Source organism: Arachis stenosperma, chromosome 4, assembly GCF_014773155.1.
Source record: "Arachis stenosperma cultivar V10309 chromosome 4, arast.V10309.gnm1.PFL2, whole genome shotgun sequence".
Lineage (NCBI taxonomy): Eukaryota > Viridiplantae > Streptophyta > Magnoliopsida > Fabales > Fabaceae > Arachis > Arachis stenosperma.
Genome location: NC_080380.1, coordinates 71,896,940 through 71,924,146, shown reverse-complemented (window position 1 = coordinate 71,924,146; position 27,207 = coordinate 71,896,940). Strand labels below are relative to the sequence as shown.

At 37.0% G+C, this 27,207-nt stretch overlaps 2 protein-coding genes across 2 annotated transcripts; one reads left to right on the top strand and one right to left on the bottom strand.

Annotated features, from left to right (window-relative positions):
* The first annotated feature begins 4,603 nt into the window (after positions 1-4,603).
* Positions 4,604-5,743, top strand: LOC130975083 (probable L-type lectin-domain containing receptor kinase S.7). The gene has a single exon (XM_057899913.1). The coding sequence runs from the start codon at positions 4,604-4,606 to the stop codon at positions 5,657-5,659; it is 1,056 nt and encodes a 351-aa protein (XP_057755896.1). The 3' UTR covers positions 5,660-5,743.
* Positions 5,744-12,691: 6,948 nt separating this feature from the next.
* LOC130975082 (uncharacterized) lies at positions 12,692-13,417 on the bottom strand. Its single transcript, XM_057899912.1, has one exon. The coding sequence runs from the start codon at positions 13,415-13,417 to the stop codon at positions 12,692-12,694; it is 726 nt and encodes a 241-aa protein (XP_057755895.1).
* Between the last annotated feature and the right edge of the window lie 13,790 nt (positions 13,418-27,207).

The following is a 27,207-nucleotide window of genomic DNA, read 5'->3' as shown; positions in this document are numbered from 1 at the left end:
AACCATAGCATGCTTCAAACCACAATCCTCTTGGGATCAACCTTGACTCGCTCAAGTATTACTTGGACGACCCAGTGCACTTATTGGTACAGTTGTACGAAAGTGTGGAAATTTGTACATCAGTAATCGCCATATATATGGTCAATAACTTGATTAGGAAGCCTTTACTCTCAGAGTTTTTTCAACGTCTAACTTAAAGATATAAAGAAAAGTGCTTATTTGGAGATAATAAGTGCGAACAAGGCAATATTTTACTCTCAGAAGTTTGATAATTACCTAATAAGAGCATATTTTCACATGCATCTTCATATAATGTAGGAACTAGTTCATATGTTTTGTATGATTTTATTTAGAATTTGATTTTGAGTTTAACTTAGAAGAATGCATTTTTACCTCATAAATTACATGTATCTTAGACATCCATAGAGTTGTTTCATTTGTAGGAATTATGAAAGGAATTAAAGAAAAGAAGTGCAAAAGAAGCAAGACTGTTCAAGTCACTAAGATTTCTGGTACTAAAATTTCTGAGCAACATATTAGTTTGACCATAACTCTCGCTTAAGAAGTGATATTGATGTGGCGTCAATTGAAAATGAAACTACACACATGGGGCTTTAATTGGATACTAAGATTATCAAAATATTCTATCTGATGGGAGAGAATCAACACTTTTAATATGGACTTGATACTAATCTAAAGCTACAACTAATGCAATTTTGTATGATTTGTTTCTCCCTTGATAGAAGCCCAAATTTGATGATTCAAGAGGCAAAGTTGAAGCCTAAAACACCTATCTTTCAAATGATATTTGATTTGCAATTGTTCATGCACGTTTGAAAAGTGAAAGAGATGATACGAGGTAGGATGTCACAAACATTTAACATCTTGCTTTATGAAAGTGGAAGATAAATTGATTCAATTTAAAAAATTTTAATTATTTAAATGAAATTTGCTCCATTTGATGCATCCTTCCAGCTAGGGGTGAAAACGGGTCAAACCAGACTAAATTTTATAGTTAATTGGCCTAGGCCTAAATTGCAATCTGCTATAAACTTTTTTTTAAAGTATTAAGCATGATATGTTATTCAGTATGGCCTAATCTGAAACCTGTTAAAAAGCCTAATAAAATTTAATTTTTTACAAAAATAAAAATATTTAAAAATATTATTTAAAGAATATTCTTTAACAAAATATTTATATGTAATATATTATATTTAATATTTATAAGAATTTTTAAATTTTTAAAATATTTAAAATATAGAAAAGTATTTATAATAAAATATAATAACTTTAAAATATCTAATAATTTTATTCATAGTAAAAAATTATTTATATATTTAGTTATGTTTTAACAGGCTCAAACAAATCTGACAGATCAATAAAATTAATTAGTGAGTTTGAACTTGGACCTATTAATATATTAAGACTTCTACAAAAACATAAATTTATGCTTATTTTAAAATAAATCAGACTAAAATATGCGAGACTGCAAACTCTTAACAAGTGATCTAACTTATTTTTATTCCTACTTTTAGCCCCTATAAAAATACGGCTTTTTTATTTAAATAAAATACTAGAAGATCAATTCTACGTGAATCCCCTAAATGAAATTTTAAAACGTGAATCTCCTAAACTATATAATATATAAATCGTCTCAGAGTGATGTGAGTTAGATAATGCATGAAACATGTTACCCTAGGACGATTTATGTATGAAATTTATTAGACAAATGCACATAAATCGTCCCAAGCCAATGTGTTTTTCAAGTTGTATGTAAATTGTCCCACCTTAGCATGAGTTACGTTTTTTCACCTAAAGCCTACAATCCTAGCACGATTTACGTACAAATACACAACCTCAACACCCAAGCACGATTTACGTGCAAATCCAAAACTAATAAATATATTTAGACATAATTTTAATTTGCACTTAAATATTTTTAAGTTGAATATTAATTTTTCAATAAATTTAGGAAGTGAAAATTTTAATTAGTTAAAAAAAATGAATATAAAAAATAATTTTGTTACAACAAAGATTTATCTTCTAAAATAAATAAAAAAAATTCACTTAAAAGACTAAATTATTATGTATGAATAACTCTATTTTTATTTCAAAAATAATATCTAAAAAAATTAAAGAATTTAAATGTTTTAAAATAAAAAAATTATTATTTTGATAAAATAAAAATTAACATTATTAAATTTGTAATTTTATAAAATATATATTTTAGTATTTTATTTTTAAAAATTAATTTTTTATTTTATTGTTTTAACAATTTAAAATTTTAATCAAGTATTAGACCATTATATCCAAAATTTGTTATAAGTCCAAACTTTGTTTATATTTTGTTCAGATAGTTATATTTTTGCAGTTATATGTCTACATAATTTATGAATATAAAAATATTTTTATTTCTTGAATTAGGTTTTAAAATTGAGGTAAACTCAGTTTTAGTTTTAATAGGATATTGAAATGAATTTGATCTATATCTACATGTATTCACACAATAAATATTTTACAAAATTAATTTTAGTACGTCAAGTAGTCAACTCAATAGTTTTTTTTTTTTTTGTTGAATTCTATATTTGCTATGTATTTTGATTTTTTCATTTCATTTTTATACTGATGTTACTTGTATCCTCTAAATATTTAATTATTAATTGCTATTTGGCCAAATTAGTGCTATTCTCTTGATTATTCCAATATTTAATCTTAAATTAAAATCTTTTAAATTGAGTAAATTGATAAAATAAAAAATAAAATTAAAATTAATTTTTAAAAATAAAATAATAAAATATATATTTTATAAAAATTACAAATTTAATGATGTTAATTTTTATTTGATCATTTTAATAATTTTTTCTTATTTTAAAGCATTTAAATTCTTTAATTTTTTTAGATGTTGTCTTTGAAATAAAAATAGAGTTATTCATACATAATAATTTAGTCTTTTAAGTGAATTTTTTTATTTATTTTAGAAGATAAATCTTTGTTGTAACAAAATTATTTTTTATATTTATTTTTTTAACTAATTAAAATTTTCACTTCCTAAATTTATTGAAAAATTAATATTCAACTTAAAAATATTTAAGTGTAAATTAAAATTATGTCTAAATATATATATTAGTTTTGGATTTGCACGTAAACCGTGTTTGGGTGTTGAGATCGTGTATTTGCACGTAAATCGTGCTAGGGTTGTAGACTTTAGGTGAAAAAACGTAACTCATGCACGATTTACATACAACTTGAAAAACACATTGGCTTGGGACGATTTATGTGCATTTGTCCAATAAATTTCATGCATAAATCGTCCTAGGATAACATGTTTCATGTATTATCTAATTCGTCACCCTGGGACGATTTATATATTATATAGTTTAGGAGATTCACGTTTTAAAATTTCATTTAGGGGATTCACGTAAAATTGATCTTCTATTATTTTATTTAAATAAAAAAGCCTAAAAAACACATTCAGCATGGAAGGAGAGGAGATTTTTTACATATTAAGGAGAAAATACATCAAGAGTTGAAGATTAAAAAATTTAGCTAGTAAAAACACTTCTAAGAATTCTTTATATTCTGGAGTGTTTTTTGTAATTTTCAAAGTGCATCACTTCTCCTAACCAATTTTTATTTGGTTTTTTTATGTACTCCATATTAAGACACAATACAAAATAATCCTTTTAATTTATTCTATTCTCATGCTATAAAATAAACACAAAATATTTAAAATTGAGTGAAGGTAATTTCCTGATTTTTTTAACTTTCTAAACTTCTAACATTTTAATATTATTAACACTTTAACATTTAGTTTCTTGCTCAATTACTTTCTTATATTTTTTTATGGGTCGTTGAACTCCCGTAACATTGATTTATTTAATTTCTTCGTTCATTTAATTTATACTATTTATTTTTTCTTTGAAAATTTACCTTGAGTGTTGTACTTCTTATAAAGTTATAAGTGCTACACCACGTAACCGTTAAGGCGACGGAGCTGTCTGAATAATTACTAGTATGGGCTCGAATGTCTATGAATGAATTAGATATTTTGACCGTTTAATAATGAAATTGATAATAAAAACTCATAAGGTCGTCATTTATAATTTTAAAATAAGTAATAATTAAAATGTAGTTATAACTTATTTTAAATAAGGAATAAACCCTAATGAATAGTTTTATATTTGTAAAATTTCGCCATTGTTCTTCCGTTACAGGTATATTCGAGTAATAAATAAATAAATAAATAGACTAAAATAGCTAATAACTTAATTAGATCAACCAAGTTTTGCGCGGTCAAAGCAGTTAGTTAATCCCATATTAATAATTATCAACATTATTGAGAGTATTATTTTTCACATTATTACTGAAATCACACCCTTAATTTCCCCAAGTATGAATATACCAACAATAATAGGTAATCACTTTGACAATTAATTAATTAATTATTTCGTTGTTTTGAGGAAAAACAGAAGTGGGGTTGATTGAGCGATAACCAATTGTAGTTACAACCTCCAGAGCAAAATAGAATTTCTGGGTCCTACAAACAATAACAGAAAAACTACCGTAACAGCAGCGTTACCGGTTTTTCGAAGGAATGAGGATAATGGTTACGTCATTGTTCATCGCAATATTCATCACAATGTTCATCATTTCCCTAACCGTTTCTGTTCAATCTTCTCCTTCCTCACAACCGCCTCCTGTTTCCGTTAACCATAACAACTTTGACAATGACATCAATCTCTCAGGTGACGCTCACGCCGTCAAAGACCGCGTGAGTCTCACGCGCTCCTCACAATTCAGCTCCGGCCTCCTCCTCCGAAACACCTCAATCACATTCTCTTCTGCCACCGCCAACACAACCGGCACCTCCCTCTCCGTCGAATTCTCATTTTCAATCTCCCCCGCCGCCACCTCCGACGATGGCGGTAGCGGTTTCGTCCTTATCCTCTTCCCTGGCGACTTCGAGAACGTATTCTCGGCTAACTACTCATTCGGCATCTCAAAAGAATACAGCAAAAACTATGTCGCCGTCGAATTCGACACCTCGCAAGACGATGAGTTCAACGATCCAGATGCGAATCACGTCGGAATAGACGTCGGAAGCCTCATCTCCGTCGCAATCGCGAATGTCTCCGACTCAGACATTGTCCTCAACAACGGCGAGAAGCTGAAAGCTTGGGTTGATTACGTGGCAAGTTCGAAGAATCTCGAGGTTCGGTTATGCAAGTCCAGTGAAAACCGCCCTAACGATCCGATCGTTTCGCAAAAAATCGATTTGGCTAAACTCTGGGGAAACGAGCCAGTGTTCGTTGGTTTGAGTGCCTCGAACGACGCGGATTCCGTTCAGGTTGTTAGTGTGTACACGTGGAAGGTGGTGAGTTCTGGAGACGTGGCAGAACGTGAGGGTGCACGAAACGTGTCGGCTGACGAAGAGAAGGGTAGTTTTGGAACTTTGTCGATTCTTGCTGAGGTTATATTCGGTACTGTGTGTGTTGCGTTGGTTGCTTTTGTGGTACTGTTTCTGTGGGCCATATTCTTTCAGAAGCACGAGGAAGAACAGTCTTTTGCGCTTGGGAAGAGAGAGAACCTTGAGTATGAGAGGATTGATGTTGCTGTGGATAAGCAAAGTCCTGAAGAGATTGAGAGATTGAATTCGTAGATGACGATACTGATGATGTGATTATGGAATTGTTGTTGTATATGTTTTATTGTATCTATTTTTAATTGGGAAAATGTAATTTTTGTAGGAGATTCTTTATTTTCTTTGTAATTAGAAATGTTGCAATCCGAACCACGTTTGTAAAGTAAATTTTTCCTTGGTTATGAATTGTTAATTAGCATTCTTGTAACATGTTATGATCCTTGATAGAAATAATTCGATTCCTTATTAATCAATGTTATACAAGATACACTTGTATCATTGAGTTTATTGTTGCGTTCCGCCGGTAGCAGAATTTTGGTGAAGTTATGTTGGGCTAGTAAAAAAATTGGAGAGCAATGATTGTGAATTTTTTTTTTTGCTTTTACTAGGAGCTGGTCAAAATCTATTTATTTGAAAATAAATGAATATGACATTGTCTAATCACCAAAAAGAAATGAATATAACATTCTCATGTAATTGAGAAATTTAGGTTCATTGTAATAGTTTCCGTGTGTAGGTATTTATTAATGACGACATAGATGTTTATCATTTTTTTTTATGGAAAAAGGGACATAAGGCTCAAGAAAAAAAAAAAAAAAACCTAAACACTCATCATTCTAGCAAATTTAATGCCCTTTCTATCTGCATTCAGCGTATGAGTAATGAAAGGAGGTGGAGCAATAAATTGATGAAACACCCACCGGTAGGTTATGAGTGTGTTTAGCAAGCTCGTCTGCACTAAAATTGGCCTCTCTCAAAATATGATCAATTTCAAACTCTCCTGGCTTGGTTTAAAGCTCTTTGATGGCACGGATGAGGGTCGTGCTTCCATGGAGGGAGGTTGAGATATTCTGAATCAACCTAACCGCGCAGGTAGAGTCAGATTCTACCTTAATCTTGTTAAATCCCATATCAATTGCAATCTTAAGGCCCATATAAATTGCCCACAATTCTGCTTCTGTAATGGTAACCTTGCCAATGTTCATCATAAAACCAACTAACACCAGACCATTGGAATCCCTGATAATTCCACCGCAAGCCAGCCATTTTCCGGAGGTTTCCACCCAACCAAAACCGACGCTGTTGTTCTCAGAGTCATTCTATTTATCTCAGTAAGTTCTAGAACTTCATCATAATTCCTAGCTACTCCTTTGATTTCGGGAATGACTTGTTGGTATGGGTTATTTTCCTGTTGAAAAATTAAATCGTTTCTCTTTCTCCAGATGACATTACATGCGGTGAAGTCCTACTGTCAGTGCGAGAGACCTTATTCAGATTATCCGTAAGCCATTCATGAAGAGACTGGCTAAAGAATGGGTCACGTGGGTCTCTCTGTTTGAGCTGCTAAACCAAATACTTTGGGAAAAAGGACAATCCCTCAGAACATGGAGCAGACTCTCATCTTGATCTGGGCATCTGGGACAGCACCCATTATCAGTAAGGCCTCGGTTCCTTCTCTTGGCATTAGTTAATAGAGCGTTGTGGCTTAATAATCAAGAAAAAGTCTTTAGTCTCCGAGGCACTCTGGCTTTCCAACATAATATGTAAATCTCATCAGGATTTATGTCTTCCACATAATAAGCCTTATAAGCTGAATTAATAGAAAAACTTCCATGTGGTTCCGGTAGCCAACTGATAGAGTCTCAACCTAGGGAGTGGTTTGGAGCTTTCAGAGTACGTATCATGTCAACAACCTCATTTGGGAGGGCATGAGATAATTTTTTCAAATTCCAGCAGCCATCATCCGTAGCATAGGCCTCTAGGGTTTCGTTATCCCTATCATCGCTAATTTGACTGAGCAATAACTCGCTAAGATTTTCAATACCAGGGATCCAGTGACTTTCCCAGATTTTGATGCTCTTACCATCGCCAATACGCCAAACAAGATTGCGTTGAAAGTCGTCCCAAACTTTAACAATCCCTCTCCACGCGTTCGAGCAATTTAATCTCTTAGCCACCTTGGGGATAGGGCTATCACCACAGCCATACTTAGTCTTCATAACCTTTACCCAATGTGCTTGGTCATTATGGACTAAACCCCATGCCAATTTCATGAGATAAAGGTTGTTTGTTACCTGAGCCTTACGCAAACCTAGGCCTCCCAACTCTTTAGGCTTGCAAATAGAATCCCAATTGATAAGATGGATCTTTTTATCTCCTGCGTCTGACCCCCAAAGAAAGTCTCTGCAAATCTTGTCAATTTGATTATAGACTTCCTTAGGCATCTTTATAGTCTGCATAGTATAGCTTGGTATCGTTGAGAGGACGGATTGAACAAGAGTGCTCCTTCCTGCTAACGAGAGAGTCTTCATATTCCAACTGGACAGCTTGGCGTGCATCTTGTCAATGATCGGCTGAAAGTGTTGCTTCCCACATTTTTCGTGAATAAGGGGTACTCCGAGATACTTTCTTAGGTTGTTGGTTAGGGGAATGCCAAGGTCTCTGCTGAGCTCTGCTCTAATATTGTGGTTGACATTCTTAGAGAAGAACACGCAAGACTTGCTAAGACTAACTTTTTGACCGGAAGCTTCACAAAAAATACTCAAAGCCTCCTTAATGATCTGGACTTGATCTTTATTTGCTTGAGCAAAGAGAATGAGATCATCTGCAAAACAGAGATAAGATAATTGAGGTCCATTTCTAGATAGAGTAATAGGTTTCCAACTTTTCTTTTCCACCAAGAAGTTAATTAAATGGGAAAGCCTTTCAATACACAAGACAAAAAGGTAAGGGGATAAGGGATCTCCCTGTCTTATGCCTCTGGTTGGGATGAAAGTTTCTGAATGAGACCCATTCCAAAGCAAATTCATAGTTGGAGAGGAGATGCAATGATAAATAACATTTACAATATTATCCGGGATGCCAATGTCTTTAAGAGTCTCAATGATGAAACCCCAATTGAGTCGATCATACGCCTTCTCCAAGTCTATCTTAATTGCCATAAGACCTTTTCCTCCATTTCTGGTCCTCATCGTATGTATTACCTCTTGCGCGACTAAGATATTCTGCACTGACCCTTCCTGGGATGAAGCTTGCTTCAGTATTAGACACGATAGCCCCTAGGGTCGGTTTAATCCTTTCAGCTATCACCTTGGTAACGATCTTATAGCAAACGTTACATAGGCTGATGGTGTACGAATTTGTGATTCGCACAACTAACCAGCAAGTGCACTGGGTCGTCCAAGTAATACCTTACGTGAGTAAGGGTCGATCCCACGGAGATTATTGGTTTGAAGCAATCAATGTTTATCTTATTAATCTTAGTTAGGAGGTCAACAAGGTTATTTGGATTTAATTGTAAGAAGTCAAAGTATTTAAAATTGTAAGAAAAATAATAGAGAATAATAGCGTTACTTGTTATGCAGTAATGGGGAATATGTTGGAGTTTTAGAGATGCTTTGTCCTTTGACTTCAACTCTTCCTTGAAATCCTTCAACACACGCAAGACTCCTTCCATGGCAAGCTCTATGTAGGGTGTCACCGTTGTCAATGGCTACTTCCCATCCTCTCAGTGAAAACGTTCCTATGCTCTGTCACAGCACGGCTAATCATCTGTCGGTTCTCAATCAGGTTGGAATAGAATCCATTGATTCTTTTACGTCTGTCACTAACGCCCAGCCTTCAGGAGTTTGAAGTTTGTCACAGTCATTCAATCCCAGAATCCTACTCGGAATACCACAGACAAGGTTTAGACTTTCCGGATTCTCATGAATGCCGCCATCAATCCGGCTTATACCACGAAGATTCTGATTAAGGAATCTAAGAGATACTCATTCAATCTGATGTAGAACGGAGGTGGTTGTCAGGCACACGTTCATGGGTTGAGGAAGGTGATGAGTGTCACGGATCATCACCTCCTCCACAATTAAGCGCGAATGAACATCTTAGAAAAGAACAAGCGTGTTTGAATGGAAAACAAAGGAATTGTATTAAATCATCGAGACGCTGCAGAGCTCCTCACCCCCAACAATGGAGTTTAGAGACTCATGCCGTCACAAAGTATGTAATTCAGATCTGAAAATGTCATGAGGTACAAGATAAGTCTCTAAAAGTTGTTTAAATAGTAAACTAGTAACCTAGGTTTACAGAAAATGAGTAAACTAAGATAATTGGTGCAGAAATCCACTTCTGGGGCCCACTTGGTGTGTGCTGGGGCTGAGACTAAAGCTATCCACGAGTAGAGGCCTTTCTTGGAGTTAAACTCCAAGTTATGACGTGTTTTGGGCGTTCAACTCCGGATCATGACGTTTTTCTGGCGTTTAACTCCAGACAGCAGCATGAACTTGGCGTTCAACGCCAAGTTACGTCGTCTATCTTCGCGCAAAGTATGGACTATTATATATTGCTGGAAAGCCCTGGATGTGTACTTTCCAACGCCGTTGAGAGCGCGCCAATTGGACTTTTGTAGCTCCAGAAAATCCATTTCGAGTGCAGGGAGGTCAGGATCCAACAGCATCAGCAGTCCTTTTTCAGCCTAAGTCAGATTTTTGCTCAACTCCCTCAATTTCAGCCAGAAAATACCTGAAATCACAGAAAAATACACACACTGATAGTAAAGTCCAGAAATATGATTTTTGCCTAAAAACTAATAATATTCTACTAATAACTAATTAAAACATACTAAAATCTACATGAAATTACCCCCAAAAAGCGTATAAAATATCCGCTCATCAGCTGATCGGTCTGAATTGGGAAAAGTTCTTAGGCGAAGGAACTTTAGGAATGATAGAGATAAGAGTTTGGTTCACTCTAGCAATGTTTTTTGGGTTCCTAAAAATCATTTGAACCCAGCTTACTAGGGAATCTGCCACAGTATCCTAGGAATGCTGAAAGAATTTTGCTGGGAGTCCATCACTTCCGAGAGCCTTCCAGCTACCCATATTGAAAACTGTGTGCTTGACTTCCTCGAGAATGATGTTCTTGTTTAGGTGGACAAGGTTATCTTCTGCCACTCTAGGAAATTTACCTTCAATAGGAAAGTTAGGAAACACCAAAGAGTAATTATCAGGGAGCATATAAAAATTTAAATAAGGATACACCCAGGTGTTTGAGTTCTTCCACATCATCAATCCATTCCCCTTCATTGTTCTTGAGCGAAGTGACATAGTTCCTTCATTGTGCTTGAAAGGTTTATCTCTTTTTCTCATCTCTAAGTTATTGAAGTCTAAAAGGATGGGGATATGGTCAGACTTCAACTTAGGGAGATGTTTAACTACGGCTGATGGGAAGAGATCATTGAAACCCAAATTGCAAAGAAACCGGTCCAGTCTTCATTTGACTCTATTCCTCTGCTAGGTAAAAGGGGGTCCTGAAAAGCCTAGGTCCTTTAGGCCACAATTCTGAATACAATCTTGGAATCTTCTTGAGTCTTGAGAAAGATTGAAACAGCCCCCTGTTTCTTCAAGAGAAATGATAGAATTAAAATCCCCGCCAATGCACCAAGGTCCTTGGATAGTTGCTGCAAAATTTTCTAACTCCTCCCAGAGGCTACTCCGGGTCCCAGGTTGTGGGCTGCCGTAGACACAAGTGCAGTACCAGTTTTGATTTTCGTTGTCTTTGATATTCATATGGATAAATTGCTTATGGACTTCTAGAGGTTCGATATTCCACTCTTTTTTGTTCCAAAGGCACCAAATGCCTCCTGCAAAACCTTCAGCTTCGCTTCTACACCAAGAATCAAAACCTAGCTTACGGATAATCACCTCAGCTTTAGATCCTGAAATATGAGTTTCAAGGAGGACACACAAATTCAAATTATACCGATAGGTTAAATCTTTAATAATAATGGGGAATCCTTTAGCAGATACCCCTCTATAATTCCAAATTAAAATATTCATGAGAAAAATTATGATGGAAACAGTTTCGAAAAAAACTCCCTTAAAGAAAAGGATTCCCTGAGCCTCATTTGGCTTGCTGTTGATGGCTTGAGCGTCCATCTCTACATTCTGGTAAGCGACTTCTATCTTTTGGAGATCAAGTTCTTTTATCGCTTGGGTCTGGAGGTTTGTTCCCTTCTTCCTTACTGATCTTATTATTATACCCACCTCCCATGATACTAGTGATGAGCGCTTTAGTTGTATGATCTAAAGAGCCCCTTAGGAGAGTTGGTTGCACATATTCAGCTTTAGCAATCTCCTTGTTTAGGTAAGAAAATTGCCTCCAATATTCATCATGTATTTTTTCCTTGCCTTTCTAATTCTTTTGGGAAGTTTCATGGCTGCTTTGGTGTGCTTCTATAATTTTATTTTTCTCCTAATTTATGGGGATGCTTTGGATGATCTTGGTCTTTTGACTGAACTGCTTGATTTGCTTAGCGGCGGGTGTTATTTTCTTACTTATTGCTGTATACTTTTCTCTAATGATAGGAATGGAACTTTTTTGTCTCTGTTGATTTTTTTGTATATGATGAGTATTTTCGCTTCTGAAATTCTAATCTGCTGCTATTTTTTTGCTAGGTCCTGCTGGACATACGTCCTTGTCATCTCCTGAATTAATAGCTTGGGTCTCGTTCGCGGGTAGCTCTTCAATGGAATGATTATCTTCTTGATTTGCCTTTGCAAGGATGTGGAACCTTGAATTTAGGAAACTTTCCTTCCTTTCCTTCTCTGCAGAATCAGCTTTGGTTTTATTCCTTCTTTGATATCTCTTCACAATCATCCATGGCCCAAAGGGGTTACCATTTTGCTCCTCATTAATGCTTTCCTGATTGGAGGCCATATTTTGGGAAACTTGCTTGTTTTGGTGCCTAACTTCAGGTGTGATTGGTGGGTCATTCGTAATAATTGCTGCAAGATTTTCTTTCCTTTCTAGATTCGATTCCTGATTCTGTGTGTCCTGATTTGTCTCTTGACCGTTAGAGGATTTCTGATGGCTAGAACGGGTGCCCTCCGTCATCCCGGCGGTAACTTCAGTGGCTATTCCGATCGTCCTCTCATTACAATACTCCATTCTGTACCCATACTTACTGCAGTTGAAATAGATTTGGTGTAATCCTTCATAGACAATGTTGAATTCTTTGCCAAGGGCTGTGATAGTCGGAACCATCTTCTTTCACAGATCAATTTCCACACATATCCTTGCGAATTTCCCTCGAGAGTGTATGGAGGTGAGTTCATCCACTTTGAGCATTGTTCCGAGAGCTTTCCCAACTTTCCAGAGAAAGAATTTATTGTATAATTCTGCAGGTAGGTTGGGGATCCTAACCCATACTGATACTTTCTGAATATCTGTCTCATGTGGCAAGAAGAGTGGTCTCCACCTTTGCACCAAGAGATAATGATCAGCCATCATCCAAGGACTTTCAAAGAGTGCATGTGCATAGTCATCTTGATCCGTGAACTTGACCAAGAAAAAGTTACCAGCTAGATCCATGACTCGTATCGCTCCTTTTTTCATCCATCTCCTCTGTACCCATCTATCAAGAGCTTGAAGGTTAAAGGTTTTTCCAAGTGGCTTAACAATCAGCGATAGTTTCCAAGGTCTACACCACTTGTCATACTCTTTTTGAGAGACCTCAATGTTGGGCTTAGGATCGAAGGGAGCTTCATCGTCCATAGAAGAGTCCATGACTAAATCTTCTGAGTTATATTCTTCTGAAACCATTTCTACAATCTCTTGTGGATTCAGTTTTCCGAAGCCATTCTCCATTACCATGTCACGGTAGGATATCTTAGGCTTCATGAATTTCTCTGAATCACCTTTGTTGTCGGTTTGATTTTTACCTTCAGTCACCTTTTTCTGTTCTGGGGCGCCTCCTCCTTTTTTCATGTCATCCATTACCTGTTCTTCTATGTTATTTTCATTTATCTTTACTTTTTTTGTACTCCTTGAGACTAAATCTTCTTCTTCCGGCGAACGTTTGTCGAGATCTGAAAGGAGAGAGTCAGAGCTCATTGAGAGAAAATTTGGCTTTTTACTTATATAGATGTTTATGATAGTGAGACTTTTGTTATTTAAAGTTGTAATTATTAAATTTAAGTAGATGTCATAAAATTTTATAAATTATATTACGTGTACACTAAAATTAATTACTAAAGTCAGTCATCAGTATAAAATATATGTTGAATATAAATATATATTAAAAATAAATTAAATCACATATATTTATATATAAATATATTAGTGGTTGATTTTAGTAACTGATTTTAAAATTCGAATAGCATTTTTGATATTTTATAGGCTGATTATGGTTTATGGGGATAGGGGCAAAACCCAGTCTTGCATAAACATATTTATTTATCAAACACTAATAAAATTACCATCAATTTTTAAACTAGTAAGTGTTCATGTTTTGTACAAAGCCCAAAACTAATGCTACAAGGTTTTTGTTAAGCTCAAAATCAAGTTTTGGGTTAGGCTCAAAATTGAAGAATCGACAAAACCAATTCAACTAGGTATTTTTGAAATTAGTCTTATATTCAATTTTGTTAACATTAATTAAAAAACAAAAAAATAAAACAAACACATCTAAATAGATTCATTATTTTTTTATTTAAATACAAATCTATAAAAAAGAATTAAAATTCAAAATTTTAAATTTAAATCTTGTAAATACTAACACATCTAAAGTAAAACTCTAAATATTCCAAATCAATTTTTCACTAGTAAAACCTTCTCTCTATAAAAACCTAGAGCTGCAGCGCTTCCCCTCCTCATCTGTCGCCGTATTCCTCTTCTCCTGCATGGCACCTCCCCCGCAACGATCTCCTCCTTCGATGACGTGTTCCTCCTTGGTGACATGCACCACCCCGGGCGACGCGCTCCTCCCCACGCCACGCACTCCTACCCCCTGCGCTCCTCCTTCGATGCGCGCCTCTCCCGTCCCTGGTCTTCTTCTCTGCGTCGTTCTCCTTCTCCGTCTCTAGAATTTCTGTTTGCATAATTTTGTATGATTTCTAGAGTTTTTATAATATAGCTATAATTTGGATGTGCTGATACCTAATTTTGAATGTGTTTATGTTGTCTAATTAATTGTGAATGTATTTGTATTTCTGAACATTTTCGTATAAAATTTGTGTAATCAAACGATGAGTTTTGGATTTATTTTAAAGGCATTATACTTTTTGTTTGTTATTTTAAATGTGTCTTGAGCATATTTACTATTCTACATCAAATATTTAATTTTCAACTCTTTTAATTTCAAGTAAGAAATATTAATGTAATTTAGAAGTGTCCATGTTGTTCATATTAATATTAGATGTGTTTGTGTTTCTAGTGTGTCATTTCTAATTTTTTAAAAATTAAATACAAGAGTATTCTTGTTCTTGAGAGTGTTCATTAATTTAGAAATTTTGTTAATAAAATTTGTGTTTTAAAAAAAAACTTGAGTGAGTCAAAGAATTTATTATGTAAAAAAAAAATTAATTACGTAAATTTTAATTGTCTGCAAAAAAATATTTGTCACTTACAATTTTAGCCTCCATTATTTTCTCATTCAAAACAACCTAGCTAATAGTACATGTGTTGTTTGCAATTGAATTGGTGGTTGCTCTTCATTTTCCAAAGATTGTGCTTCATCATGTCTTTTTTTTTTTGAAAGACAAACAAGCTCAACACACTCAGTGGAGCATTCAATAAAAGAAAATAAAATGATAAAGTAACTCATATGTCATCTCCGGCATAGCCATCAACAATACGAGTTGGTTTTACACCATTCCCTCGAACTACAGAGTGATCTAGCAATGCAATCCACCACGACCGTTATCTTATTCTGAAAATTACGTTCATTCCTACACAGCCAGATGTTCCATATAACTGAGAAGAAACCAACTAACCATGTTTTGCGCTCGTCTTTCCTCATAGGAATCATCTTCCAGCTTTCAAAGAGTTCTCTTATGGACCCCGGGATGCACCATACCCGGCCCACATGAGCGAGCCACGCACACCAGACTTGCCACGCAAACTCACACGTAACAAACAAGTGCTGCACGGATTCAACTTCCTTGTTACACATCACACAAGCTATATCATTATGGGTTATGATGCCGAACCGACTCAACCGCTCCTTTGTATTAACTCGACCTACTAGCACAAACCAAATAAACAACTCAACTCTCGGGGGCACCATTCCTTTCCAAATTTTATTTGTGAACTTGTAGCTAAGAATGTCATCTGTCATCGTCTGTTCCTGCAAAGCCTGCATGAATGAGTTAGTAGTATAAACACCTTCCTTGTCAAACTTCCACACCACTCTATCTTGGACGTGTGCTATCAATCTCGCAGTGTGCAAGATATCGAGCATTTGATTCAGATTGTCTATCTCCCATTGGCGGAGTTCCCTCCTCTATTGGAAGTTTCACACCCACTCTATCCCATCCCATAACCCACAGTCCCCAATTACAGATCCTTTGTTATTTGAAACCAAGAAAAGCCTCGGAAAGGAGTCTTTCAACTTCCTCGACTGTAACCATGTATCCTCCCAGAATCTGGTTGATCTACCATCACCAACTTCCATAGCCAGTCCATCAATCATCCTCTGTCTGACAGTTTGATCCTTTATTTGCAAGTTACATATTTCTCTCCACGGACCCCCTTTTGTTGGTAATGCTTGAGTAGACAATAACTGGGTAGGATTCAGATTATTGCACGAGCACACTATCTTCTTCCACAGTGGACAGTCTTCTTTAGAAAATCTCCACCACCACTTGAACAATAAGGCAGTGTTTTTGATCAACACATCTCCCACACCTAGGCCACCTAGTTTCTTCGGTGCCTGTTGATGAGCGGATAATTTATACGCTTTTTGGCATTGTTTTTAGTATGATTCAGTTAGTTTTTATTATGTTTTTATTAGTTTTTAATTAAAAATCACATTTCTGGACTTTACTATGGGTTTGTGTATTTTCTGGATTTCAGGTAATTTCTGGCTGAAATTGAGGGACCAGAGCAAAAATCTGATTCAAAGGCTGACAAAGGACTGCTCATGCTGTTGGATTCTGACTTCCTTGCACTCAAAATGAATTTTCTGGAGCTACAAAAGTTCAAATGGCGTGCACTCAATTGCGTTGGAAAGTAGACATCCAGGGCTTTCCAGCAATATATAATAGTCCATACTTTGCCACGTTTAGACGACGCAAACTGGCGTTCAACGCCAGCTTTCTGCCCAATTCTGGCGTCAAACGCCAGAAACAGGTTACAAGTTGGAGTTAAACGCCCAAAATGGATTACAATCTAGCATTTAACTCCAAAAACAGCCTAGGGATGTGTAAAGCTTAAGTATCAGCCCCAGCACACACCAAGTGGGCCCTAGAAGTGGATTTCTGCATTACCTATTGTAGTTTACTCATTTTCTGTAAACCTAGGTTACTATTTTAGTATTTAAACAACTTTTAGAGATTTATTTTGGACCTCATGACATTTCAAACCTGAATTTGTATCTTTAACGGCATGAGTCTCTAAACTCCATTGTTGGGGGTGAGGAACTCTGCTGTGTCTCGATGAATTAATGCAATTATTTCTGTTTTCCATTCAAACACGCTTGTTTCTATCTATGATATTCATTCGCACTTCAATATGATGAATGTGATGATCCGTGACACTCATCACTATTCTCAACCTATGAACGTGTGCCTGACAACCACCTCCGTTCTACATTAGATTGAATGAGTATCTCTTAGATTCCTTAATCAGAATCTTCGTGGTATAAGCTAGAATCCATTGGCAGCCATTCTTGAGAATCCGGAAGTCTAAACCTTGTCTGTGGTATTCCGAGTAGGATTCAGGGATTGAATGATTGTGATGAGCTTCAAACTCGCGAGTGCTGGGCATAGTGACAGACGCAAAAGGATTACTGAATCCTATTCCAGCATGATCGAGAACCGACAGATGATTAGCCGTGCTGTGACAGAGCATTTGGACCATTTTCACTGAGAGGATGGGATGTAGCCATTGACAACGGTGATGCCCAACACACAGCTTGCCATAGGAGGAACATTGCGTGTGTGACAAAGAAGACAGAGGAAAAGCAGAGATTCAGAAGACAAAGCATCTCCAAAACTCCAACATATTCTCCATTACTGCATAACAAGTAACCTTTAATCCATGCTCTATTGTTTATTCGCAATTCAACTGATAAACATAATTGACTTCCTGACTAAGATTTACAAGATAACCATAGATTGCTTCAAACCAACAATCTCCGTGGGATTCGACCCTTACTCACGTAAGGTATTACTTGGACGACCCAGTGCACTTGCTGGTTAGTGGTACGAGTTGTGAAAAGTGTGATTCACAATTCGTGCACCAAGTTTTTGGCGCCGTTGCCGGGGATTGTTCGAGTTTGGACAACTGACGGTTTATTTTGTTGCTTAGATTAGGAAAAATTTTTCTTCTTTTGGTTTAGAGTCTTCTATTACTGTTTTTGGTTGAAACTCTTTTTAAAAATCCTTATTTTCTTTTTCAATTTTTTTCGAAAACTTTTATAAACTAATAATTGAGTTTTTTTGTTTGAGTTTAGTTTCATATTTTAAGTTTGGTGTCAATTGCATGTATTTATTTTCCTTTAAATTTTCGAGATTTGTGTTTATTGTTCTTCGTTGATCTTCAAGTTGTTCTTGTTTAATCTTCTTGTTTGATCTGTAGTTTTTCTTGTTCTGTGTCTTTTCTTGTTTTTCTTGTACATTTTCAAATTATCAGTTTTCAAAAAAAAATTTCTATTTATTAAATACCTTGTTAAAACACATTAAATTTATAGCTCAATTGGCTAGAGCGTTGTGCTTATGTTCTTGGTAATTGGCTATCTTCTTGTCAAAACTTTTTCAAAAATAATTTTTCTTTGAATAAATTTTGTGCCAAACTTTAAGTTTGGTGTTCTCCTGTTAACTTTTCTTCAGTTTTTGAAAATTTTATTTTGGTTTTCTAAAAATTTTATGTTTGGTGTTCTATTTTCATGTTCTTGTTGTTCTTATGAGTCTTCAAAGTGTTCTTGAGTCTTCCTTGTGTTTTGATCTTAAAATTTTTAAGTTTGGGGTTCCTTGGTATTTTCCCTCCAAATTTTCGAAAACAAGGAGCATTAGATCTAAAAATTTTAAGTCTTGTGTCATTTTATTGTTTTTCTCTTTCCTCATTAAATTCAAAATATCTTTTCTCCTTTTTAAATTGAATTTTCGAAAATTTACTTTAAAAATTCAGATTTTATTTCAAAACTTTCTATTTTATCTCGTCTTAGTTTTAAAAATTCAAAATTCACATGTTTTACAAAAATCATATTAAAAAATTTTAAATCTTTTCAATTAATTAGTCAATTCCACATTCAAATTTCTTTTTATTTTCCTTTTCCTTTAATTTTCGAAATTTATATTTTGTCTTCTAATTATTTTACTTTATTTTATTTCATTTTCTATATTCGGTTGATTTTATTTAAATAAAAAATTTTAAAAATATATTTTACTTGTAATTCACATCATCTCCCTTTCTCCATCATGGATCTAAGTGGAAATGAACAGTCCAGAAGGACTCTGGGATCATATGCTAATCCCGCTACTGCTGCATATGGGAGTAGTATCTGTATACCTCCCATCAAGACAGGCAGTTTTGAGCTAAATCCTCAGCTCATTGTCATGGTGCAGCAAAACTGCCAGTATTCCGATCTTCCGTAGGAAGAACCTACTGAGTTTCTGGCACAATTCTTGCAACTTGCTGATATAGTACATGACAAGGAGGTAAGTCAGGATGTATACAGGCTGTTACTATTTCCATTTGCTGTAAAGGATCAGGCTAAAAGGTGGTTAAATAACCACCCCACACCAAGCATAAGGACTCGAAAACAGTTATCAGACAAATTCCTGAATCAATACTTCCCTCCAAAAAGGATGACACAGCTGAGGCTGAACATCCAAGGCTTTAAGCAAGAGGATGATGAATCCCTTTACAATGCCTAGGAAAGGTACAGAGGGATTCTAAGAAAATGCCCCTCTGAAATGTTTTCAGAGTGGGTGCAATTAGACATCTTTTACTATGGGCTTACAGAGAGAGCTCAGATGTCTCTAGACCACTCAGCTGGCGGATCTATACACATGAGAAAAACCATTGAAGAGGCTCAAGAGCTTATTGATGTAGTTGCTAGAAATCAGCATCTGTACATAAGCAGTGGATCCTCCACACAAGAAGAAACCAAAGCAGTATCTACTGAACTTGGTCCTCTAGAACAAGTTGCTGAACTCAATCAACAACTGTGTTTTCTAACAAAACAGTTAGCAGAATTCAAGGAGATGCTACAGGACACTAAAAATGCTAATAAAAATATGGAGGCACAACTGAATCAGACAAGACAGCAGTTATCAAAGCAGATAACAGAAGAATGTCAGGCAGTTCAATTAAGAAGTGGGAAAACATTAAACACCTCACTTCAGAGCAGCAGAAAGCCAAGAAAAGAACAACTGATAGAGGATGAGCAAAATATTATCCAAAATCCCTCTGAGGACAGTAAGAGCCCAGAGAGGAATAACTCTGGCGTTCAAACGCCAAAAAAGGGTGTATAACTGGCGTTAAACGCCCAACCCATGCACAGTTCTGGCGTTCAAATGCCAGTAACAAGTAAGAAGCTGGCGTCCAACGCCAATCCAGCTTCTAACCTTGGCGTTCAAACGCCAGTGAGGGATCAGACACACACAAGAAAAGGCTTCCTCAACCACCTCTGTAGGAAATAAACCTGCAGCAACTAAAGTTGAGGAATACAAAGCCAAGATACCTTATCCTCAAAAATTCCGCAAAAAGGAGCAGGATAAGAAATTTGCTCGCTTTGCAGACTATCTCAGAACTCTTGAAATAAAGATTCCGTTTGCAGAGGCACTTGAGCAAATACCCTCTTATGCCAAGTTCATGAAAGAGATCTTGAGTCATAAGAAGGATTGGAGAGAAACTGAAAGAGTTCTCTTAACTGAAGAATGCAGTGCAGTCATTTTGAAGAGCTTCCCAGAAAAGCTTAAAGATCCCGGGAGCTTTATGATACCATGCATATTAGAGGGCAATTGCACCAAGACAGCTTTATGTGATCTTGGGGCAAGTATCAACCTAATACCTGCATCCACTATCAGAAAGCTTGGTTTAACTGAAGAGGTCAAACCATCCCGGATATGTCTCCAACTTACTGATGGCTCCATTAAATACCCATCAGGCGTGATTGAAGACATGATTGTCAGGGTTGGGCCATTCGCCTTTCCCACTGACTTTGTAGTGCTAGAGATGGAGGAGCACAAGAGTGCAACTCTCATCCTAGGAAGGCCCTTCCTAGCAATTGGACGAACCCTCATTAACGTCCAAAAAGGGAAAGTGACCCCGAGAGTCAATGAGGATGAGTTCAAGCTGAATGCTATTGAGGCAATGAAGCATCCAGACACACCAAAAGACTGCATGAAAGTTGATCTTATTGACTCTTTAGTAGAGGAGATCAACATGGCTAAGAGTCTCGAATCAGAGCTAGAAGACATCTTTAAAGATGTTCAGCCTGATCTGGAGGATTCAGAGGAATTGAAAAAACCTCTGAAACTGCCTCAGGAAGAGGAGAAACCTCCTAAACTCGAGCTCAAACCACTACCACCATCCCTGAAATATGCATTTCTGGGAGAAGGTGACACTTTTCCAGTGATCATAAGCTCTGCTTTGAATTCACAGGAAGAGGAAGCACTACTTCAAGTGCTAAGGACACACAAGACAGCTCTTGGGTGGTCCATAAGTGACCTTAAGGGCATAAGCCCAGCTAGATGCATGCACAAGATCCTATTGGAGGATGATGCTAAGCCAGTGGTTCAACCACAGAGGCGGCTAAATCCAGCCATGAAGGAAGTGGTGCAGAAAGAGGTCACCAAATTACTGGAGGCTGGGATTATTTATCCTATTTCTGATAGCCCCTGGGTGAGCCCTGTTCAAGTTGTCCCCAAAAAGGGAGGCATGACAGTGGTTCATAATGAAAAAAATGAACTGGTTCCTACAAGAACAGTTACAGGGTGGCGCATGTGTATTGACTACAGAAGGCTCAATACAGCCACCAGAAAGGATCATTTTCCTTTACCATTCATAGACCAAATGCTAGAGAGACTAGCAGGTCATGATTATTACTGCTTCTTGGATGGCTATTCAGGCTATAACCAAGTTGCAGTAGATCCCCAGGATAAAGAGAAAACAGCATTCACGTGTCCATCTGGGGTGTTTGCTTATAGAAGGATGCCATTTGGGTTGTGTAATGCACCGGCAACCTTTCAGAGATGCATGCTCTCTATTTTCTTTGATATGGTGGAAAAATTTCTTGAAGTCGTCATGGATGACTTCTCAGTATATGGAGACTCATTTAGCTCCTGTCTTGATCATCTGAAACTTGTTTTGAAAAGATGCCAAGAGACCAACCTAGTTTTAAACTGGGAAAAATGCCACTTCATGGTGACTGAAGGGATTGTCCTTGGGCATAAAATTTCAAACAAGGGAATAGAGGTGGATCAAGCTAAAGTGGAAGTAATTGAAAAATTACCACCACCTGCCAATGTTAAGGCAATCAGAAGCTTTCTAGGGCATGCAGGATTCTATAGGAGGTTTATAAAGAATTTTTCAAAAATTACAAAACCTCTGAGCAATCTGTTAGCTGCTGACACACCATTTGTGTTTGACATAGAGTGTCTGTAGCCATTTGAGACCCTGAAAGATAAGCTGGTCACAGCACCAGTTATTTCAGCACCAGACTGGACATTACCATTCGAACTAATGTGTGATGCCAGTGACCATGCCATTAGTGCAGTACTGGGACAGAGGCATGATAAGCTTCTGCATGTCATTTATTATGCTAGCCGTGTTTTAAATGATGCCCAAAAAAATTACAGAACCACAGAAAAAGAATTGCTTGCAGTGGTTTACGCCATTGACAAGTTTAGATCATACTTAGTAGGATCCAAAGTGATTGTGTACACTGACCATGCTGCTCTTAAATATCTACTCACAAAGCAGGATTCAAAACCCAGACTCATAAGATGGGTGTTGCTTCTGCAAGAGTTTGATATAGAAATAAAAGACAGAAAAGGGACAGAAAACTAAGTAGCTGATCATCTGTCCCGAATAGAACCAGTAGAAGGAGCATCCTCTCCCTCTATTGAGATCTCTGAAACCTTTCCGGATGAGCATTTGTTCGCCATTCAGGAAACACCATGGTTTGCAGACATTGCAAACTATAAAGCTGCAAGGTTCATACCCAAAGAGTACAGCAGGCAACAAAAGAAAAAATTAATTACTGATGCAAAGTACTACTTGTGGGATGAACCCTATCTCTTTAAGAGATGTGCAGATGGAATAATCCTTTAGGTGTGCCTAGAGAAGAAGCACAGAAGATCTTATGGCATTGCCATGGATCACAATATGGAGGCCACTTCAGAGGTGAGCGCACAGCCACCAAGGTCCTCCAATTTGGGTTCTATTGGCCTACCCTCTATAAAGATTCCCGAGAGTTTGTGCGTAACTGTGACAATTGCCAGAGAGCTGGTAATCTGCCTCATGGTTACGCCATGCCTCAACAAGGGATCTTGGAGATTGAGTTGTTTGATGTATGGGGCATTGACTTCATGGGACCTTTCCTACCATCATACTCAAACACTTATATTCTGCTAGCAGTTGACTATGTATCCAAATGGGTAGAGGCCATTGCCACACCCACTAATGATACTAGGACAGTGCTGAAGTTCCTCCAGAAACATATCTTCAGCAGGTTTGGGGTCCCTAGAACATTAATTAGTGATGGGGGCACTCACTTCTGCAACAAACAGCTCTCCTCTGGTATGGCCCGGTATGGAATTAGCCACAAGGTGGCAACTCCATATCATCCACAGACAAATAGACAAGCTGAAATCTCTAATAGAGAACTGAAAAGAATTCTGGAACGGACCGTAAATACCCATAGAAAGGATTGGGCGAGAAGCTTGGATGATGCTCTGTGGGCTTACAGAACAGTATTCAAGACTCCTATAGGAACCTCTCCATACCACCTTGTGTATGGTAAGGCCTGTCACCTGCCCGTAGAACTGGAGCATAAGGCGTACTGGGCAACCAGATTCCTAAACTTTGATGCCAATTTAGATGGAGAAAAAAGATTGCTCCAGCTGAATGAGCTAGAGGAATTCAGACTCACGACTTTCGAAAATGCCAAGCTTTACAAAGAGAAAGCAAAAAGGTGGCATGACAGAAAGCTGCCATCTAGAGTCTTTCAACCAGGACAGAAGGTTCTGCTATTTAACTCTAGGCTCAGGCTATTCCCCGGGAAACTGAAATCCCGGTGGAGGGGACCATATGTGATTACAAGCGTGTCACCATATGGCTATGTGGAGCTGCAAGACAGTGATTCTAATAATAAGTTCATTGTTAATGGACAGAGAATCAAGCATTATCTTGAAGACAATGTTGAGCAAGAGTGCTCAAAACTGAGGCTAGATTAAAAGCTCAGCAAGGTCCAGCTAATGACATTAAAAAAGCGCTTGTTGGGAGGCAACCCAATGTTATTTAACTATATCTATTTATTTTCCATTGCTATTTTATGTTTTCTGTAGGTTGATGATCATGTGAAGTCACAAAAACAACTGAAAAATAAAAAATAGAATGAAAAACAACATTAAAAATAGCACACCCTGGAGAAAGAGCATTCTGGCGTTTAAACGCCAGAACCAAGCATCTGTCTGGCGTTTAACGCCAGAAACAAGCACCAAGCTGGCGTTTAACGCCAGAAACAAGCATCAACCTGGCGTTAAATGCCAGAAACAAGCTATATTTGGGCGTTTAACACCAGAAATAGGCAGCAGTCTGGCGTTAAACGCCAGGATTGCATAGTAAGGGCATTTTGCACGCCTAAATGGAGCAGAGATGCTAAGTCCTTGACCCCTCAGGATCTATGGACCCCACAGGATCCCCACCTACCTCACCATTCAAATTCAAACCATTCCCCTCCCAAACCCACCCATTCACACACCTCCATCTCCTCCATCTTCTCTACTTCTTTCTTCTTTTGCTCGAGGACGAGCAAACTTTTTAAGTTTGGTGTGGAAAAAAGCATTGCTTTTTATTTTTTCATAACCATTTATGGCACCTAAGGCCGGAGAAACCACTAGAAAGAGGAAAAGGAAGGCAGTTGCTTCCACCCCCGAGTCATGAGAGATGGAGAGGTTCATCTCAAGGGTCCATAATTCAGTGATAGAGCAATTGACTGCAGATCAAAGAGCCATGAGGGAGGAACAATAAATGCAAGGAAGAGACATAAAAAAGCTAAAACACTCCACTAGATCTTTAAGAGGAAGAAGGCGCCACCCCCACTAAGGTGGACCCGTTCCTTAATCTCCTTGTCTATTTATTTTTCTGTTTTCATTCTCTATGCTTTATGCCTATGTTTGTGTCTTTACTATATGATCATCAGTGTTTAAGTGTCTATGCCTTAAAGCTATGAATCTCCTATGAATCCATCACCTTTCTTAAATGAAAAATGTTTTAATTACAAAAGAACAAGAAGTACATAATTTCGAATTCATCCTTGAAATTAGTTTAATTATTTTGATGTGGTGACAATACTTTTTGTTTTCTGAATGAATGCTTGAACAGTGCATATGTCTTTTGATATTGTTGTTTATGAATGTTAAATATGTTGGCTCTTGAAGAATGATGAAAACAGAGAAATGTTACTGATAATCTGAAAAATCATAAAAAAAATTGATTCTTGAAGCAAGAAAAAGCAGTGAATACAAAAGCTTGCAGAAAAAAATACAAAAAAAAAGAGCAAAGAAAAAAAAAGAAAAAGCCAATAACCCTTAAAACCAAAACGCAAGGGTAATAAAAAGAATCCAAGGCTTTGAGCATCAGTGGATAGGAGGGCCTAAAGGAATAAAATCCTGGCCTAAGCGGCTATACCAAGTTGTCCCTAACCATGTGCTTGTGGCGTGAAGGTGTCAAGTGAAAAGCTTGAGACTGAGCGGTTAAAGTCGTGATCCAAAACAAAAAGAGTGTGCTTAAGAACCCTGAACACCTCTAATTGGGGACTCTAGCAAAGCTGAGTCACAATCTGAAAAGGTTCACCCAGTTATGTGTCTGTGGCATGTATGTATCCAGTGGTAATACTGGAAAACAGAGTGCTTTGGGCCACGGCCAAGACTCATAAAGTAGCTGTGTTCAAGAATCAACATACTGAACTAGGAGAATCAATAACACTATCTAAATTCTAAGTTCCTATAGATGCCAATCATTCTGAACCTCAAAGGATAAAGTGACATGCCAACATTATTCAAGAGGCAAAAAGCTAATAGTCCCGCTCATCTGATTGGAGCTAAGTTTCATTGATAGTTTAGAATTTATAGTATATTCTCTTCTTTTTATCCTATTTGATTTTCAGTTGCTTGGGGACAAACAACAATTTAAGTTTGGTGTTGTGATGAGCGGATAATTTATACGCTTTTTGGCATTGTTTTTAGTATGATTCAGTTAGTTTTTATTATGTTTTTATTAGTTTTTAATTAAAAATCACATTTCTGGACTTTACTATGAGTTTGTGTGTTTTTCTGTGATTTTAGGTAATTTCTGGCTGAAATTGAGGGACTTGAGCAAAAATCTAATTCATAGGCTGACAAAGGACTGCTGATGCTGTTGGATTCTGACCTCCTTGCACTCGAAATGGATTTTCTGACCTCCTTGAACTCGAAATGTCGCGCTCTCAAATGCGTTGGAAAGTAGACATCCAGGGCTTTCCAGAAATATATAATAGTCCATACTTTGCTTAAGTTTAGATGACGCAAACTGGCGTTCAACGCCAGCTTTCTGCCTAATTCTGGTGTCAAACGCCAGAAACAGGTTACAAGTTGGAGTTAAACGCCCAAATGGATTACAATCTGGCATTTAACTCCAGAAACAGCCTAGGGACGTGTAAAGCTTAAGTCTCAGCCCCAGCACACACCAAGTGGGCCCCAGAAGTGGATTTCTGCATTACCTATTGTAGTTTACTCATTTTCTGTAAACATAGGTTACTAGTTTAGTATTTAAACAACTTTTAGAGATTTATTTTGGACCTCATGACATTTCAAACCTGAACTTTGTATCTTTGACGGCATGAGTCTCTAAACTCCATTATTGGGGGTGAGGAGCTCTGCTGTGTCTCCACTACAAGAAAATAAGCTTTCTGCCACGCTTTAAAAGCGTGCCGAAAAGTGCAAAAAAGCGTGCCGATAGCTTTTCGCCACGCTTTTTGAGCTATCGGTACGCTTTTGAAAGGGTCACATCTGCCAGCGTGCCGGTTGCTCTATCGCCACGCTTTTGTGGATCTATCGGCACGTTTTTTTTGTTGGCACGCTTTTATTTCTTGTCACGCTTAAAAGCGTGGCCATAGGTCTTAACTTATAGGTACGCTTAAAAAGCGTACCGAAAAGTGCACATATCGCCATGCTTTTGGAAGCGTGCCCAGTGAGGTGGTTTTGGCTACACTTCAAAAACGTACCGATATGGGAAGATATGGCTACGCTATTTAAGCGTGCCAATAGGGGAAGATATGGCTACGCTTTTTAAGCGTGCCAATAGGGGAAGATATGGCTACGAGAAGATATGGCCACACTTAAAAAGCGTGCCAATAG